General features: G+C 39.5%; 1 protein-coding gene and 1 non-coding gene across 4 annotated transcripts in view; both read left to right on the top strand.

The window, feature by feature from the left end:
- The window catches only part of Rundc3b (RUN domain containing 3B), a 158,889-nt gene that overhangs the window by 135,457 nt on the left and 3,965 nt on the right, over nt 1–19,467 (top strand). Inside the window, exons 9-10 of one of the 3 annotated variants that reach the window (XM_036180516.1) lie at nt 8,509–8,649; nt 18,285–18,406. In XM_036180516.1, the coding sequence (XP_036036409.1) occupies nt 8,509–8,649; nt 18,285–18,406 (263 nt within the window). Of the gene's footprint in view, nt 1–8,508; nt 8,656–18,284; nt 18,407–19,467 lie in introns of all 3 variants that reach the window. The other 2 variants (XM_036180515.1, XM_036180517.1) reach the window with 2 other exon arrangements.
- Nucleotides 15,421–15,527, top strand: LOC118581020. The gene has a single exon (XR_004944660.1). It is a non-coding gene; the product is annotated as a U6 spliceosomal RNA (small nuclear RNA).

Genomic DNA, 19,467 nt, shown 5'->3' with positions numbered 1-19,467 from the left:
GAACACAGTTCTTAATAAATTTTAAAAGATAACATGAAGTGTCTCCTCTAGCAAATAAGAAAGCAGAAGAGGGTTTACTTATAAAATAGAATATTAGCTAGCTTAAAGTAGGAGGAAATTTTGTGATGTGCCACAACAGGGATGAAAGGTATGCTACAACAAGGATTTTATTCATGCTAAGTGAAAAAAATCATTCACAAAAAAAGTGACTCCACTTACATGAGTGAATTAATCTCTTTTCTCCCTGCTGTGTCCAAATAACTGACGAGATGCAGCTTCGGGGAGAGAGGGAGGTTAAGGAAGGATGTACTCCACCATGGCAGTGAAGTGTGGCTGCGATCAAGTGAGCAGCTGGTCATAGTGCAGCATTCAGGAGGCCAAGAGAGCATGAGGGGGCCCTGGCTGTCCAGTCTGACTACAGTGAGTCCCTCTCTCCACAACGACCTCCTAAAGGTTTCACAGCCTTCCAAAAGTGGCACCAGTTGGGGACCACAAGCTGAAACATGAACCTGTGGAGGATAACTTACATCTGAAACATTGCAGTGAGAAAAAGCAGTCAAAATCACAGAGACAGAAACCAGAATAGCTGGGAATTGTAGCACAGGCCTCACTGTCTTTCTCCTATTTTGTGTGTGTGTGTGTGTGTGTGTGTGTGTGTGTGTGTGTGTGTGTGTGTGTGTATGATTTCAGGGATTCCGGGATTACAGTTCTTTTTTTCTTTCATTAGGTTTTTTTTTTTTTGTTTTCAACGCCCTGACTGTATTTCCCCTCCCTCTTCTCTGAGCTCCTCTACCCCCAGATCTGTTCCTCCCCCATTTCCCTTCAGAAAAAGAAAAAAGGGCCTTCCAAGGATATCAGCCAAACACAGCATAACAAGATTCAGTAAGATGGCAACCCAATAGGAGGAAAGGGTCCCAAGAGCAGACAAGAGTCAGAGACCCCACTCCCACCGTAGGAGTCCTCTAAAACCCCACGGCACTCAGCCACAACACATGCACAGAGTGCCTAGCGCAGCCCCTCACAGGCTGGATCATTGCCGCTTCAGTCTGTGAACCCTATGAGCTCTGCTTAGTTGATTCTGTGGGCCATGTTCTCGTGGTGTTCTCAACCATTCTGGTCCCTACAATTCTCCCTTCCCATCTTCTGTGGGGTGCCCTGAGCTCCAAGGGGAGGGACCTGATGGAGATCTCCAGTTCGGGCTGTCTCTCCACCTGTTTGGCCGTGGGTCTCTGCATCTGCTCCCATAGCTGTCCACAGAGGTCTACCTGAAGACGAGTGGCCTGGGCACTGATCTGGAAACCTGAAACACTAAAGCTGTTGGAAGGACTCATAGCCAGAACCCAGCAAGATACAAGTGTAGGGAAGGCTTTTCTGAGAGAACTCCATTTGCTGGGGATTTAGACCAAAAATTGACAAATGGGATTGCATAAAACTAAAAAGCTTCTGTACAGCTAAGGAAGCAGTCATCATCGGTTTAAGAAGAACCACAGAGTGGGATATCTTTACCAGCTAGATACCTGACAGGGAATTTATAGAATATGCAAATGTCTCTAATCACAGCACTCAGGAGGCAGAGGAAGGTGAATCCCTGTGAATTCCAGATCAGCCAATATTAAAGTGAAACCTTGTCTCAAACAAAACAAAACAAACAAAAAAACACAAAACCAACAACCAAGCCAATAGTGGTTTCTAGGGCTGGGGAGAATATCACCATTCCTGTATAATGGATATATCATCTCAGGTTTACAAGAGCAAAAGAGGTCAGGGTCTGGTGGTGCAGAGGCTAGAAGGCCAATTGCTCTGCAGGCTGAGGCAGGGGCATGATAAATTCCATTTGCCTAGTCTCCAGAGTGAGTTCAAGGCTAGCTTGGGCAATGTAGTGAGACCTTATCTCAAAATGAATTAGCTGAGGTGATAGCTCAAAGCAGAGTGATTGCTTACCACGTACCAGGCCCCAGGAACTCTCAACCAACAAGAAAGGAGGAAAGAGTAAGCAGTAGATGACGGCGCTTGGTTTCACATCCTGTGAATGTGTTAAATATCACTAAACTATGTCATCAAAACTGGTAAGATGTTATGTGTTACGTGCATTTTACCATGAAATAATTTTTTAATTTAAGAAAGTATCATTTGGAGTCTAGAGCTATTAATGTTTTCATTGAGAAAGTGTCAAATGTTTATAAAAAGAGTGATGGTAAGCCCAGTTAACCACTGCCCAGACTGGTCAATTTGATTTTCTTTTCTGAACTGTTTCTGAGGCAAAATTATGTCCTTTCATTCCTACCTTCTTTACTACACAGCTCTTTTAAACTAGACATTTTTTCACATAATCTCAGCCAATAAAACTAGAAGCATTTCTTTTTATCATCCAATCTTTGTTAATAACAGAATCCTTGCAGTTGTCTAAAAATATCTTTTCTATTGTGTACTTTATTGAGTCAGAGTTGATGGCTTGACTATCTCAAATTACAGCACAACTCTTATATTTCTGTTAGATAACTTGTGCCTTAGTCTAAGTCACTGGCTCCATTAGCATTATCTCTAGACGGATTAACAAACTCCAGCCTAGGTTCAGAATCTGATTTTAACATGGTTCTCCAGGGGGTTAAATGACTCATTAAAGTTTGAGGAATGCTCATATTCTGTAAAGTGGATCCTTTGCATCCAGATTAATGATTTCTCATTGATCCAAGGCACATATATAGAAAGAACTTGAGAAGGAATGGAGACCAGGAGAGAATATAAATAGCACAGTAAGCGAGGTCTATTCTGTAATTAGCCAGACATGTGCCCAAATAGATGACAGGGTAGTAAGTGGTAGAAAAGGAAGAGAGATATTGATGGCTTGCATTAAGATCAAAAAACAAAATACTAAAATTGAGTGGGTAACTGTCTAACTTATTCCCATTCAGCTTCTAAGATCTGTAAGGTCTGTTCTTACAGTTACAATTCTTCTCATATGTCCCTAAGTGCTCGTTTTTCTGGGTTCCCTTGAGAGCGTGTTATGTAAGATTTCTGCTTCTTGACATCCTTCCCTCTCCTCTGTTCTTCTCTGCCACCCCAATTCTCCCTATTCCTTTATCCCCTTTGTTTTCTTCTTTATCTCTGACGTAGTTATTTAATATAAACCTTTTATTAGGTGTAACGGGAATAAAATAACAAGACAAAAAGTCATAGAGGACTGAGACTTAGCAGTTATTGCTGTAGTTGGTGAGAGGCAGAACCCAGGCAAATGTATACTAAAAAGCTTCCCTGGCATTTCTGATATGTGTTCAGGGCAAGGAATTGATCCCATGTAAATTTTAATTGAGCTTTTGGGACAAGAATATCTTATAGGTAGTATGTACTTCAGTTCATATCATGGCATGTTGGGGAAGCACAATGATTATCTCAGTTTTGATGATCCTAAGAATGAACACTGGGTTTAGATGGTGACAACAGACACCTTCTCTTTATGAAAGTTAATGTCAGCCTTTCCTCTGATGGCTTGAGCCAGGGGTGGACAATACCTAACCAATTCATTCACTGGTTAATTGGGGTTTATACATGGGGCTACCTCATTGTTATTCCTTCCGTACCTACTGCCTACAATTATATATAAAGAGCTTTCCTTTACTGATTGGGGCTCTTTGATTATTATAAAACATTCCATGGATAACGATATATTCATTCTCATTACTCTTGCTTGTACTTAATGTTTGCCTTTTTAATGCTCTTGCATTCATTTGGAAAGCATTAATGGAAAATAATATAAGTCAGGTCTGGTTCCAGGTGCCAATGATGGAAGAGCAAGCAAACTGTCTCTGTCTTCACAGGGTTGTCTTGGTTCAGAGCAGTGACTAACAGGGAACTAGCAGTATCTGGAAGATGGGTGTTTCCCTCCTGTAGCAGTAATTCCTAATGAAGTTACTTCCTCTTTGATGACGTGCTCTTTCTTTGAACTTCAGTTCTCTTACTGAGATGCCCTGTATTAAATGCATAAAAGTCTGCATTACTATAGTTGTAATATATTCTTTAATTTCATAAAGGTTATAGCCCAAGGTTTTTTTCAGTCTGTCATGTCTCAGAACACTCGAATACACCAAGAATTGTGGCACATTAGACAAGGAATGGGTGGAAAATCACAGGTTTGCTGTAGTGTGTCTCAGTTCATCCTCTGAGACTGTAACAGAGTACTTGGAGCTGTAATTTGTAAAGAACGCAGTTCTGGAGTCAGGAAGTCCAAAAGCATGGTACCAGCCTGTGATAAAGGTCCTTCTTGTGCTGTCACCCCACAGTAGAAGACAAGAGGACACAAGTAAAATATCCAAGTCCACCCTCAAGCCCCTTGGTTGTCCATGTGTGGATTAATTGGCACTAGTATATTAGCCTGTGACTTGAACATCTCCCATGAGCATCGTCTGCAGCATTTTTGCTTTTGGAAGTAAGTTTCCAGTAAATGTTTCTTGGTGGTGCAATTTGATATTCACCTTTAAAACAACTTACACCTAGGCCTCCCTGCTTCAAGTGTTTTGTTTTATTAGAATTAAAGATTGTTTCATGTTGCCAGGAGGTGGTGGTATATGCTTTTAATCCCAGCACTCAAGAGGCAGAGACAGGCTGATCTCTGTGAGTTCAAGCTAGCCTGGTCTGCAGAGTGAGTTCCAAGATAGCCAAGGGTACACGAAGAAACCCTGTCTTGAAACACTAACACAAAAACAAACAAATATTGTCTCATGTCTCAGACCTTTTGGACTTTTTATGAGTACTTGGAACCACAAATGTTAACTCCCTTAGTGCAAAGGATCAAAAACCTTATAATGTTTCTCCAACAGATACAAGTATGAGTTCATTGTGAACACAGCATGGTCTCTGAACTGAGAAGTGAGCAAAGTGATGGAGAGAGGATGGCCCTTCTTAGAATGTGCCAAATAAGAGTCTGAGAATCTTCATGGGAGAGTCAGAAAGTGAAACAGAGTCTGAGGAGTGGATCAAATTTGGACGTTTTAAAGATTTTTATTTTTATTTATGTGTAGATGTGTATCTGTGTGAGTGTATGCCACATAAGTATATTGCCCTCAGAAAAGGCACTGTATCCCCTGGAACTATAGTTACAGGTGGTTGTGAGCCACCCACATTGGTTCTGGGAACCAAATTTGAGTCCCTTGGGGAGCAACAAGTACTTCTAACCACCAAGCCATCTCTCCAGCCCTAGAATTTGGGTTTTTTAAATATAGTTGAGGTATGAATAATGTTTAAAGGACACAGGCAAGGAGATGATAATTTTTCAATAGTTAAGTAAACTTAGATTTTGGATGTGGTTCCTTCCTCTGGGGTCCTCTCAAAGTCACTGTTTTAGCATCAGATGTAGAGAATGTGGTTAAGCTTGATGGAATTAATCTAGCTTAAAATCCATAGCATGAAGTTCTATGAAGTTGTCTAGTGATCTTTTAATCTTTGTATTCATCAAGACTGAATTACATTATTTTGAGAGATGAAATTCCTGAATAATTCCTATTAAAAATCTGAAGAGAAAAGGGCTTTTATTAATTTAGAGATAAATATCACAGAAAAGTTTTCAAATTTAATTGATAATATATTATTGTTAGTTGATTAAAAATTTTCGTGAACCTTTCTGTAGAATCTTTCCCTTAGTGTGACTGGTAAGTTGATTTATTTCCATCACATAGGATGTTTTCACATTTAGATTAGCTGATTAATTTCAACCCTAGTTAGAGTTTTTAGTAAAATATGAAGTAATGCATATTTATCTTTAGTCACTGATTTAGTGTGATGAACAATTATTTGGTAATGTAAGGTAATGTTACTTTTAGGCTAGGTACAGGTAAGGACAACGCTCTTCCTTTTTCTAACCTTATTTGAGTCACGTTGAATAGGCCTTGCTGTCAGATTGGTATAATTTTAAGGGAAGTGATGGGATTGTTTAGTTTGAAAGCAACTGCAGTTAATTCATGGCTACAATAAAATTGACTGGGAAGCTACTAGAAGTTTTCAGGCTAGTAGAATGGAGAAGCAGGCCTTGAGAGGGGCAGGCTGAAAGTAGGAACTGTGGAAAGTTCTCTGCTGATCTTAGTCAGGGCCCCACTGCTTGAGCAGTCCTCCTTATTTGTCACTCAGATTAGATTCTTGTCAAGATCTAAAATACGGAATGAAGTTTTTAATCTAGCTTAACTCACGTGCCTGTTCTGTGGTGTACCCAAGAAAGGAAACCTAGCTACAGTTTACGCTGCAAGAATTCCCTATGAACCTATCTGTTCCATAGGGGTAGGACAAATGCCAGGATTTCCTGATGGCACATTTCCTATAAAAAATGGAAAGCAGTTACTACATGAACAAAAACTATGCCCGTTCCACACACTGAGGTCTCTTAGCTCGTTTCAAAGGACAAGCAGCTGTGCATAGAAACAGTATCGTTGGGATTTCTAAGGACAAAGGTCTAAAGATAATACTGAGGGCCAACAAGATGGCTCAGTTGCTGAGGTACTTGTTGCCAAACTTGATGATCTTAGTTCATTTCCCACAACCCACATGGTGGAAGGAGAGACTAACTCCTCTAAGTTATCCTTACACCCCTGTATACCAGTACACTAAATAAAAGATAATTCCTTAATTCGGTTTTAGGAAAAAGTTTTCTTTGGACAACTGTTGTGTTTGTGAAACTAGTTCTGGTTGCTTCACTTTGCAAAGAGGAACTGCATTATAAATTGGAAATTGTGATGTTACTCGCCCTTAACAAATGTCCAGTGTCAGTTACTCACAGACGCACAGCTGCATTTCTCACACCTTAGGGAATGCTGCCTGAGATCAACTCAGGACACTGAGGTTGAGTTTTCCATTGGTATTCACTAGATACCTCCAGTGAAGCAAGTATCTGATAGAAAAAAATCTACTAAGAAAACCCAAAATAATGCAAGGTATTGTGGAAGATTATCAGGCCAGTAATCATTACTTCTTTTTCTAACAATCTTAAAATTTCTATAAAGTTTTATTTTCAATAAGTAAGCAATGTTAAAGCACCTTGAAAATCATTTAAATGAGTTTCATGTCTTTTTACAGTGAAAAGAATTGTAGCAGCTATCCAGGAAAAAAAGAGTATCTTAGTAAGATTCATTCTCTCTGACTTTTTAGTTTAATGAGACAAGATCTAGTGTCTGTATTAGATGATGTTTCTTTCTATATATTAACACACATTTTAAAAATACAGTTACTATATACTATGTAAAATCAGAACTGTACCCTAGAGATCTAGCCCATTAGAGGCATGTAAACATGGCTGTGCTATAGACCCACTGCTGGTGGGCAGAGGCTAGTGCTGGTCAGTTGTCTTCACTGCAGGATTGTGCTGCCAGCTGCTCACTGACCCTCTGCCACCCAGAACAGGAATGTGGGTTGTGGAGGTTAGTAGTCGGCACCCATCCCTTCCCTGCTCTTGATGTGATGACTCAGAATCTTAGTACACAGCGCTCATAGGCTCCTGTTTGAGAATGCATGCTGCTAAGGTGTTCTGTAAGGTTTTTAGAGCTACAGTAAAACCATTGCTTTTAAATTTTTTTAATCAGTTCCAATGTTGACTTAGTCTCACGGCAATAGTCAGTTGTTTGTGTAATTTGAAATTTTGCCAAAACTTGAATTATTTTGCAAGTTGTTCCTGTCAAGTAACAATCCTATAAAAAGTAAAGGAAAACATGTGAAACATTGCCAGTTGATTGTAGCATTCAGTGACATTTTGACATTGACTTTATTTCATGAAACTTTACTAATAGTCATTTCTGACAAAAATAATTTTATGTGTCTGCAGAGATGGCTTGGCAGTTAAGAGCAGCAAATGCTGCTTGTGCAAAGGACCTGAGTTTAGTTCCCACCATCCTCTCAGACAGCTCCAGGGGCTCAGATGCCCTCTTCTGGCCTCGAAAGGCACTGTACTCATGTGCACATACCACATGCAGACACACACATACAGATATAATTTAAAAATTTAAAATTTAATAGGGATGATAAGTGAAGGAAAATTTTAAATTAAAATATTCTTTAAAATGTATTGCATGAATTTTAAATTTTCTTATATTTCTATTTTTAAATTGATTTAACTGATCTTTTGACTTGAGTTAAATTACTTTCAATTATTACTCTGAGTTTTTAAGCCAGGAGATCCTCAGATATGGAATCTATATTTTAGTTAGCATCTGGTAGTCTATATCTAGGATACCGTTGCTTTTGATGTAGGTATAAAGTGTATAAAATTCTTTAGTAACACCTCATTGGAGAAGACAGGAAGTCTGATTTTCAGTGGTAGTGACTGATGCTAGCCAGCACAGAAAGTTTAAAAAGCACGTGCTGCAGAAGATTAAACAGTCCGAGTCCCAGCCAGCCTTGCTGTGTTTCTGCTCAGTCTATTGACATACCATTTGTAAACAATTACTTTGGGGCCTAAGTACAAGTTAGGTTCCCTGCCATTGAGAGAATAACAAATGGTAAAGACAAAGGCACTCACCATCTTAATATTCACAGGACTGTGCTAAAGAATAATGATTTAAGATCAAGACAAGAGTTAACTGCCCACCTCACCAACCAGTGGCCTTCCCCAGGAGCTCTGGATGTCAATGCTGTTGCCTTGGATACGTTGCTTTACCGAAAACACAATAAACAGTGGTATGAGTAAGTGTAATATTTTTTTCCAACTAATTACACATTTAGTTGTACCAAAACATGTGGCTATCCACTTTGGCACCTCAGTTATTTTTCTGAACTTATCATCAGCAAAGATAGGCTTTAGCACTCCCTCAATGAGGTTCCCTTAAGAAGCAGATGTCTGAACATTTGAAGCCAAGGCACCCTGGGGAAGCAAAATATGTGAAGACTTCCTAGGTAATAGTGTCGGACCAACTGTCTCCTGCTTCTGTTATACTCCCATTCAGTCTTAGCTGTATCTATGGACTTGTTTTCATGAGGCATTTGTTTTTAAATTTTAGCTTTAGGATGTAGTAGCCTGGAGTTGATTTTCCAAATTCTTAAAAATTCCGTATTCCATCTCCTAAAAGTAGATAAAGTTATGGTTCTCAGTGGATCTGAGTTTGTTCATTCATCAGTCTAATTTTGAGAAGCTGTAGCACAATCACTTTACCTCGGGTTGTGATTTCTTTGTCCTGATGGTCAGAATGTTGTCAGTATTGAATGAGCTGCAAAATCTCAGATAATCTACATTTGAAATCAGGTTATATTAGCAACTCTTGGGGTTTGACATTTTTCCATCTTAATCATGTGTTTCCACTATATTTCTTCTTCAGTTAAGTTTCTAACTTGTGTCCCTCACCTTCCCTCCCAGCCCCTTTTATTTTTATCTTTCCTTCCATTTCTCCCTTTCTCTCTTTTCCTTTCTCCCGCCTTCTTCCCCTCTTCCTTTATCTGCTCTTCTTTGAGTCTCTGTGCTTAGAAGTCACTGGCAAAGTCACACATTTTTACCTGTGCTTCTTAGGGTGCCCTACTAGCTAGTGTTTCTGTTGGCTTGTCTGTCTGGCATTCATCTAGATTTCTGCATCTTGACTAGTTACTCGAACAGACATGTTTTCGAAAAAGCATAACTTCCACTCTTTTTATTCTTATGATTTTGGGGGTTGTTGTTATCAAGGATAGGGTGCAAATTAAATTTGACCTTTTATTATTAAAAATAGTGCTAAAGACTTGAGCTCTTTCTTGACTCGTTGATTGTTAGAGACAAGTAGAAGTGAACAGACTCTTTGTGGAATAAACTAGAACCCTTTTCATCTATTAAATCATTCCTTAATATGACTCAAAGTATTGGCTTTGATCATTCCATAGACTAGCATAGAGTTCCTTTATATTCTCATATACAAGTTTACAGTGGCCAGGTGGTGGTGGCACATACCTTTAATCCCAGCACTTAGGAGGCAGAGACAAGGCGGATCTCTGTGAGTTCAAGGCCAGCTTGGTCTACAGAGCTAGTTCCAAGACAGCCAGGACTGTTACACAGAGAAACCCAGTCTGGAAAAACAAAACAAAACAAAAAAAGTTTACATTGCTATAGCCTATGCTGAGTATAACTTTACCTTTCTGTGTCATACTGAATTAATAGAATAATATTTGTATTTCAAATTTATGATAAAAACATACTTTATAGAAATATATGGTATCCTTTATATGTGACACATGAGAGGCTCTTAAATTTACAAAGATGAGCTGTGTTGTGGCTCAGTTGATAAACTACTTGGGCAAGCATGAGGACCTGAGTTTGGATCTCCCTCACCCACATACAAAGTCAGTAGTGTTACATACTTATAATCCTAACACTGGGGAGACAAAGACAGGGAGATTTTGGAACCCACTAATAAGCTAGTTTTGTCCAATTGTAGAATTCCAGGTTCAGTGAGAGACCATGTCTGAAAATTATGCATGTGAACATGGGTGTGCACTCACATGGATACATATATATGCATATATCATGCACACATGTTCACTATTGTGACAGGGCCAGTGGCAGAACTCAGTCATGAAAGTGTTGAATGTACCACCTTAAGGACCTATATTTGATCCCTAGCTCCCATGTAAAAAGCTGGATATGGTTGGCCATACTTGTATTGATTGGGAAGACAGAGTCCGATGGATCCCTAGGGCTCACTGGCCAGGCAGCCCAACCTGGCTGGAAAGCCTTAGGTCTGTTTTAAAAAAAAAAAAAAAAATGTGACAGCTCCTGTGGAATAGTATCCAAGGTTGGTCTCAGACCTCTAACCATATGCACCCATTTGTACTGACACCCACACATATAGACATGAAAACACACACACACACACACACACACACACACACACACACACACACACACACTGGGATTGCATTAAATCTGCTAAATTAAGACTTTCTTTGTACTATCCACATCATTGTAAAAAGGTAAAATATTTTTGACAGAAGATGTGTGTTTTTACCTGGTCACATATTACCTATTGTAGAGTCAATAAAGAACCTGATGTGCCTGGCTCAGCCACGAACCCACACTCACACACATACAATAGTAGTAATAGATAAAGGTTTAAAATAAAGACCCATGAGTAGGATGTTTCTCGCTAGTTTACACTTGCATGGGCAATGATAAGTCATTTACAAAGCAATACCACAGGAGTCCAAGTGATTGCAGTCTTGAAACGAAGGCAGGGGACAGCCTATCTATCTATTCAGCATGAATTTAGAGTTTGTGCTTCTTGACTCACATCATCAGCTGAGGAAGGAAAGTATCCTTTTCTAGTATTAACTTGACTTGCCCTCATTATGTTCTTACTGTTTTTAGATTACCCTGTTATTGTAACATGAATCTTAAAAGGTCTTATAATAAAAAAACCCAGAGCCAGATATTGGGGTAAAAGCTGAAAGATCAGAGAAGCAGGGAAAGCCACAGCCACCATCTATTACCTCACCAACTCCACAAATCCTCTGACTGAAAGCCTCTGAGTCCTTACCCAAAAAGAGTCTCAGCTGAACTGCTTTAATTCCTGTTTCCTCATGCCTTATATACCTTTCTCCACCCTGCCATGTCACTTCCTGGGATTAAAGGCATGTGTGCCTTCCGAGTGATAGGATTAAGGGTGTGTGCCACCATTGCCTGACCTCTATGTCTAATCTAGTGGCTGACTCTGTTCTCTGATCCCCTGGCAAGTTCATTAGGGTACATAATATATCACTACATGCTATCCCTCAGCAAAAAGTATTTAGGCTCAGTATAGTACAAAGGAGTCTGGACCCAGAGTTCAAACTCAGTGATTGTCAATAACCACCACTAATTGATTACATTGTGGTACTAAGTGATGCTTCCTTCTCTTAACTTTCTCTTTCTGTCCATATAATACTGAAAGTAAGGCCTGTCTAATAGTAAAGTGCATCATCTGGCACTTCATAACTTCCCAGCAAGTATTAATAGTTGACATGGTCTTTTCCTTATTAATCTTCCATACAAAAGAGTGCATACCTATCTCACATTCCAAGATCTGCTTTCTGAACCTTACAGAAAATTCATTGATCCTTAATAGTTCTGAGTATATAATCCCAATTACATCATTTAAAGGTAGAGGTCTGGATTTTCAGGATAGGGAGCTTTCTATAAATCATGTTTAAAACTAAGCAGACTTTTTCATCATTTGTGAGAACTTACAAATTATGGAGGAAATGGCTAGGTCTCTTTTAATAAGGATTATCAGTTCTCTTGATAGCTGGCCCTACAGTTCAGTCATTTTGGTGTTAATAAGTATCTCCTACAAAGGATGTACAATGCCTAAAGTTCTAGGAGATTAGTCTACCACCTAGCCTAAGATGGATTCAAGAAGAAAGTGTCAGAAGCAAGCTTGGGACAAGTTGGACTTAACAGCACTTATTTGAGGTACCAGCAAATTTGTGAATTAGGCAGCACTCAGAACAAGTTCAGAGAACACCCACCCAGCAGCAGAAGCAGTGGCTTTTATAAAGGGAGCAGAAAGCAAAGTAGAAATATCATTTGATTGGTTTTGTTTAAGCATGAACCTCACTTGAACATAGAGGGAGGAGGCGCTGGCTTTGTTTGGGGGTTATGTGGCCTTGTTTGGGGGTGATGTGGCCGTTGGCCCTCTGGGGTTGGCTGAGACTTGGCTGTTGTTACTAAAGAGTATAGGCCTGCATTAGGTTTCAGTCTGGATACAAAACTGGCTGTTGCAGTTTGTAGAAACCAAAAGAAGTGATGGTGCTTTTTGTGTACACTGTGTGCATGTGTCTATGTGAGGGCGCCAGATCCCCAGTAACTGGAGTTACAGTTCTGAGCTGCCATGTGGGTATTGGGAATTGAACTTGGGTCCTCTGGAAGAACAGTGATTGCTCTTAACTGCTGAGCCTTCTCTCCAGCCCCAACAATTTTATTATTTAAACATATCCCTGTGAAAAACAAGAATTAAAAATAGCTTCTCTGTTTCCATGTGCATACATATTCCTGTGAATATCATGCACATGATTTTTTTCTTCATTCTTCTCTCATACAATATATCCCTTCCACAGCCTCCCCTCCCTCCACAACTCTCAGCCCCTTCCACCTCCACTTTCCCCCAGATCCACTGTTCTTCCATTTCCCTTCAGAAAAGAGCAGGCTTACCAGGGATATCAACTGAACACGGCATAATAAGATGCAGTAAGAGTAGGCACATATTCTCATTATCAAGAGTGGAATAGCAGCCCAGTAAGAGGAAAAGGGTCCTAAGAGCAGGCAAAAGAGTCAGAGACATCCATTCCCCACTGTAAGGAGTCCCACAAAACCCCCCAAAATAAGCTGAGCGGTAGTAGTACATGTCTTTAATCCAAGAACAGAGGCAAGTAGATCTCTGTGAGCTCAAGGCCAGTGTGGTCTGCAGAGTTCCAGGACAGCCAGGAGTGCACAGAGAAATCCTGTCTCAGAACACAAATAAAAAACAAAGCTAAACAATGACAACATATGCAGAGGACCTAGCATAGACCTATGCAGGCTCTGGGATTGTCACTTCAGTCCGTGAACCCTGTGAGCTCTGCTTAGCTGATGTCTATGGGCTGTGTGCTTGTGATGTCTTCCAACCCACTGACTCCTACAGTCCCTCCTCCATCTCTTTTGTGGGGTTCCACAAGCTCTGCCTAATGGTTGGCTGTGGGTTTCTGCATCTGCTCCCCTCGGCTGCTGGGGAGGAAGCCTCTCTGATGACATTGGGCTAGGCACCAATCTGATTTGTAAGTATAGTAGAATATCATTAGGAATCATTTTATTGACTCCCTGTCTCCCACCCCTCTGGCCAGTCGTGTTTGGAACTGCCCTAGGTCTCAGGGCCATCCAGCTTCTGGTTCCTGGCCCTCCAGGCAGTGGGGGAGAGACATGAGCTCCCTCTCCTGGTGTGGGCTTCAAGTTAGACCAACTCCCACAAGCTCTGAACTTGCATTGCCCCAGCACATCTTGCTGCCACACAGATTGTAGATTGAAGGGGTTGGGGCTGGGTTGGTGCCCCAGTCCCACCACTGGAAGTCTTGCTTCATTACAGCAGAGGGCAGATTCAGGCTCTGTACCCCCATTACTAGGAGTCCTCACTAGGGTCACCCTCATAGACTCCAGGGACTTTCCACTGTACTAGGTTTCTATATCTTCCTCCAAATGACCCCCAATTCCAGTCGTCTCTCCTTGTACTCTCTCCCTCCACCCCTCCATCCCCCACCTGATCCCTCCTGTTCCCATCCCCACCCGCCTCCAGTCCACCCACATAATCTATTCTCTTTCCCCTTCCCCGGGAAATCTGTCTGTCCCCCCTAGAGCCCTCCTTGTTAATTAGCCTCTCTGGGTCTGTGGATTGTAGCAATCAGGCACATGATTTCTCTTCTCCCTGTGGCTAATACTCATTTCCCTCTGTGCAGCACAGAATATGTTGTTCATTGACTACCAGGTAATGTGAATTACTGACTTGAGAACACCTTTTGAGCAAATATATATTATAAAAACTGCATCATTATTTCTCATCATTGACTGAGAGAAGACTACCCATGACATAAGACACCATTCTTACCAGTTTAAATTATATTTAGCAACATAATGACAAGGTCTTGTGTTACAGAAGGTATGCTTCTCGCTGCTTTGGGTTCTCATTTTTATGACCTTAAACTACTTATATTTTAAAAATTCTGTTCTGAGAAGCAGCAATATGTATTAGTTTATGTATCTCTCTGGGTACATTTAAATCTCATGATGTTAATGAATCTAGAATTCTCAGGACTTAGCCACGACCTTTTAATGGCAGAACTCCCATAGATGGTTTACTACAAACCTACAAATGTTTATGAGAATGAGTCTTTTTAGAAATTGGATAAGAATATGTAATCTAAACACTGTTCTTCCTCATCTGAAGCTGGTCTGCTTCCTGCTGGTGGGTTTGTGCTCATCTTCAATAAGGGCAGTAGAATGAACAGTAGGTACTGCTGTTAATGTCTTATGAGTAAAGGGTTAATTTGGGGGATAAAATATTTGTTATTGTTTTAAAGCAGCATTGTTTCCAAATTCTATTTCTACATTCATTTCCCTTGATTAAGTAGCAACTATAAACTCAAGGATTGATACTGGGAAAAATTAAAGAAGTTTCAAGATCAGTCCCTCTGAACTTCAGCTTTGTGGGAAGCTCATCTGACATTGTTATTCTCAGGGCCTCTTTCAAAGTTCCTTCCTCTAGTAAGCAGCAGGCCTGGACATTTCTGTAAATATGTGCTGCCAAACTCTGGTATGGTATTCAATAAATTCCTGCCTTTTGTTTTTAAATGTTTCTGTATATAAATTTTAAATAAAAATAAAAAAGTACTAACATTTATTACAATAAAAATAGTGTCAGAAAGTCATCTTAAGCCACTAGTTAAAAAGAAATAATTCTATGTGTTGAACATAGAAAATAATTTGTGGTGCTCACTTTGGCAGCACATAGACTAAAATTGGAATGATACAGAGAAGATTGGCATGGCTCCTGCTCAAGGATGACATGCAAATCCGTGAAGCGTTCTATATTTTAAATACAATAAAATAATTTGTGAAGAAATATTTAAAATCATTAGAATCCTGTGTTCTGGGCCAGGAAAATGGCTTAGTGGATAAGAGTGCTTGGACTATAAGCATGAGGGCCTGAGTTTGAATCCCCAGCACCCATGTTGAAAATCTGGACATGGCTGCTTATAGTCGGGCTTTTCTTTGGGCCACCAGCTCACACACACACACACACACACACACACACACACAAAAAAAAAAAAAAAAAAAGACACCAAGACATATTAATTATGAAAGCTTGGCCAATAACTTAGGCTTATTTCTAACTAGCTCTTATAACTTAAATTAGTCCATGTCTATCAATTCACTTTCCGCCTCATGGCTTTATTACCTCATCTCCATAGTGCCTATCCTGTTTGCTTTGTATCTCATGGCATCTCCACCCTTCTTCTTCTCAGCATCCTCTGTGCCTGGAAATCCTGCCTAGCTATTGGCCATTCAGCTTTTTATTAAACCAATCAGACATCTTCACAACAGCTGCTTGTATCTGTAATCCCAAGCATAGGGTGGGACTGGATTTCAAAAGTCAGCTTCACTGAAACAACAGGCCTCCATTTCAGGGAGCAGCCTCATCTCATGTGATAGTAGCTTGTAGAGCACATCCAAAGGCTGCTCTGGTGTGTGTGCATGTGCACAGGTGTAGACACACATATACACCTTGAAAAAAGACCCCCATGTTCTTACCATCCTCTATAGCTAAGAAAATACACCTTCAATGAAAGCCAATGAAATTTACAGGGACAGAGTCATTAAATACAGACTCGGGCTCTTTGAGAAGACCTTCTAATAACATAGGAAGGCAGGTAGTGGGGATGAGCAGCTAGAGAATGGTTAGGTCCAAGGGCAAACTGCTAGGGCTATTTACTGTGTGTGTGACCCTGTTTCCTTTCAACAAAATAGGGGCAATAATAACTAATATCTAACCTCCTGTTCAGTATGAAATAAAATTTTATATGTGTACATATGCTCATATATGTGTGTGTCATATACATTTAATTTAAATGTATAGTACTATATTTTAGCATATACCAAGTGCTTTATAAATATTGGGTATTGCTTTATTGTATACCATGTAGCTTATAAATGCATTATCTGCTATATCAGATTTCCTGATCTAAAACTATAATTAAGGACTTTTAAAAACTAAACATTTGAGAAGTCATCTTATTATAAATTGAGAACACTGTACTGTAAGTTAGTAAAGTTGTTCTACCTTCTCATTCTTCTTTTTTGAGAGAGAAAAAAATTGATTCCTGATAGGTGTATTCTATCACTATGGCAGCCATAAAATTTTATCTTAATAAGATGGATGGGAAATAAATAATACAAAACCAATTTAAAATAATAATTATTTTAGTAAACTTATTGGTTCCTGCCTTTTGTTGTTATTGTTGTTTTGGTTGTTATTATTAATGTAATTTGTGTTCACATTATTATTAATATAAAATCTTTTAGTAAAGGAATAGTTTTCCATTTACTTTTCATTTAGCATAAGATAATATCTGGATATATGTATTCAAAACTTTTTCCTTGAAACAGTGTCTCACTGTGTAGCTCTGGGTGGCCTGGAACCTGCTATGTAGACTATGATAGCCTTGAACACACAGAAATCCATTTGCCTCTGCCTCCCAATTGCTGAGATGAAAGGCCTGTGCTACTATACCCAGCTTTTAATATATGTTCCTTTGTCAGATCTGTGACCAGGTCTGCTCATGTTGTATACATACAGCCAATTATAAAAAGAGCTCATTTGATTCATATGTGCTCTCCTGTAAATAATATATATATATATATATATTGGATTTATGTAGGATCTGACTACCATAGGAAAGACGTTCAGTTTGAAAAACCTTTTCTTAGTCCACACATGTTGGTAAACGATGGTCAATTCTGATTTACATGAACTACAAAGGACACCAAACCTGATTATATCTTTTTGTTGGCTTTATCCTGAAAACTAAATTAATAATCTTCCATTAATTTTTCTATTTCTAACTGAAATAGCCTCTGATATAATTAATTTCTAAGTAATTAGTATAATACAAAAGGGTCTTGAAACACACATGAGGGGAGGAGATTGTCTTGACAGTCTATATATACAATCACTATTTATTAATGAACATTTTTAAACTTTTAAATTGCAGGAATGTACAATATTGGTTTTGATGAGTAGCACTGAAGGTACTTTGTAGAAGACATTGTAAAGTGATCGAAATGAGAGGTCATCATTAAATTATGCCACTTGGTTTTCTATTTGTTTGTTTTGTTTTCGAGGCAGCATTTCTCTGACTGTCCAGGATCTCGCTCTGTTTACCAGGCTGGCCTCGAACACAGAGATCAGCCTGCCTCTGCCTCTCAAGTGCTGGGATTAAAGGTGTGTGCCACCACTGTCAGGCATCATTTGTTTCTTTATTAGTAATATTCCTTAGATTAGAAGTTCCCATTTTAATTGTCTAGATAATAGATAATCAATTTGATAATGTTAATTTGCTTGACAAATTATTATTATCTTCTGTTTTTCAATGAACAAAATAGATAAGCTTCCAAAGTAGATAGGAGAAAAGTATAATGGAAATCACACAGAACCTATGATAAAGGCAAAATTTAGGAAGATGTTGTGAGAAAATTAGTTACAATTTTAATGCATTATAAACCATTGAGGACTATCACAACATGCTCGCTTTAGTGAAAAAGAAATTTCAATATTTTTTATCCTTGCTTTCAGTAAAAGTTACCAAAGCCTTGACCAGTTATCAGCAGAAGTTAGCCTGTCTCAAGCCTCCTTGGATCCCAGCCACTCACAAGAAGGAGATGGGAAACAAGACTCATTGAATTTCATCGGTGAAGGTAAGTGTGCTAGCTAGTTTTAAGTCAACTTGACACAAGCTAACATCATTTGAGAGGAGAGAACCACAGATGAGAAAAAATTCCTCCATAAATTTGGCCTGTAGGCAAGCCCATAGGGCATTTTCTTATTAGTGATAGATGGGGAAGGGCCTAGCCCATCGTGGTTGGTGCCAGCCCTGGGCTGGTGGTCTTGAGTTCTATAAGAAATCAGTTTGAGCAAGCCATAGGGAGCAAGCCAGTAAGCAGCACCCATCCATGGCTTCTGCATCAGCTCCTGCCTCCAGGTCCCTGCCCTGTGTGAGTTCCTGTCCTGACTTCCATCAGTGAGGAACTAGGATGTGAAAGTGTTAAGCCAAACAAACCCTTTTCTCCCAGCTTGCTTTTATCATGGTGTTTCATCATAGCAATAGTCACTCTAACTAAGACAGGAAGGAAGTGGTTTTGGTATTCATGAGTAGTTTAACATTTCTGTTTTTTTAAGAACAAAGTGTTCTTCTGTAGCCCACACTGGCTTTAAACTTGTAATCCTTTTGACTGCCTCTGGTGTTTGGGATCACAAATGTGTCCCACATACATGCACATATGCAAATAAATAATTATATAATTAAAATATAATTGTTCTTAATTAAAAAATTGTGTTCATTGACAATTTCACATGTTTTAATACATTTTGGTTACCTCTTCAGCTCTCCTTTCCCTCCCATAGTTGCAGGCCCCTCCTCTTCCTTACAAATCTTGTTCTCATATTCATTACTTTCATTTGTTTCCATGACTCACAGAGTTTAACTAGGACTGACTGTGTGACCCTGTATTTATAACTATCCATCAGAGCCTGGTGTGCTCACTAGGGCCTATACAACTACATGCCGTGTGGCCTGCCCTTCTCCCAGAATCCATTATGTTGCTAATAGATCAGCAGTAAGTGGTAGGCCCTGTGAGCATCTTCCTCTCCATGGCTGACTGTGGGGTCCCAAGTTGTATGTGTCCAGTGCCAGGGCACATCTGCCCAAGTATTTGCTTTGTCTGTGGTGTGATAGAAGCTGGCATTTTACAGGCCTGCT

Source organism: Onychomys torridus, chromosome 3, assembly GCF_903995425.1.
Source record: "Onychomys torridus chromosome 3, mOncTor1.1, whole genome shotgun sequence".
NCBI lineage: Eukaryota > Metazoa > Chordata > Mammalia > Rodentia > Cricetidae > Onychomys > Onychomys torridus.
Note: the sequence above shows the minus strand (reverse complement) of the source record. Positions and strands in the feature narration are given on the sequence as shown.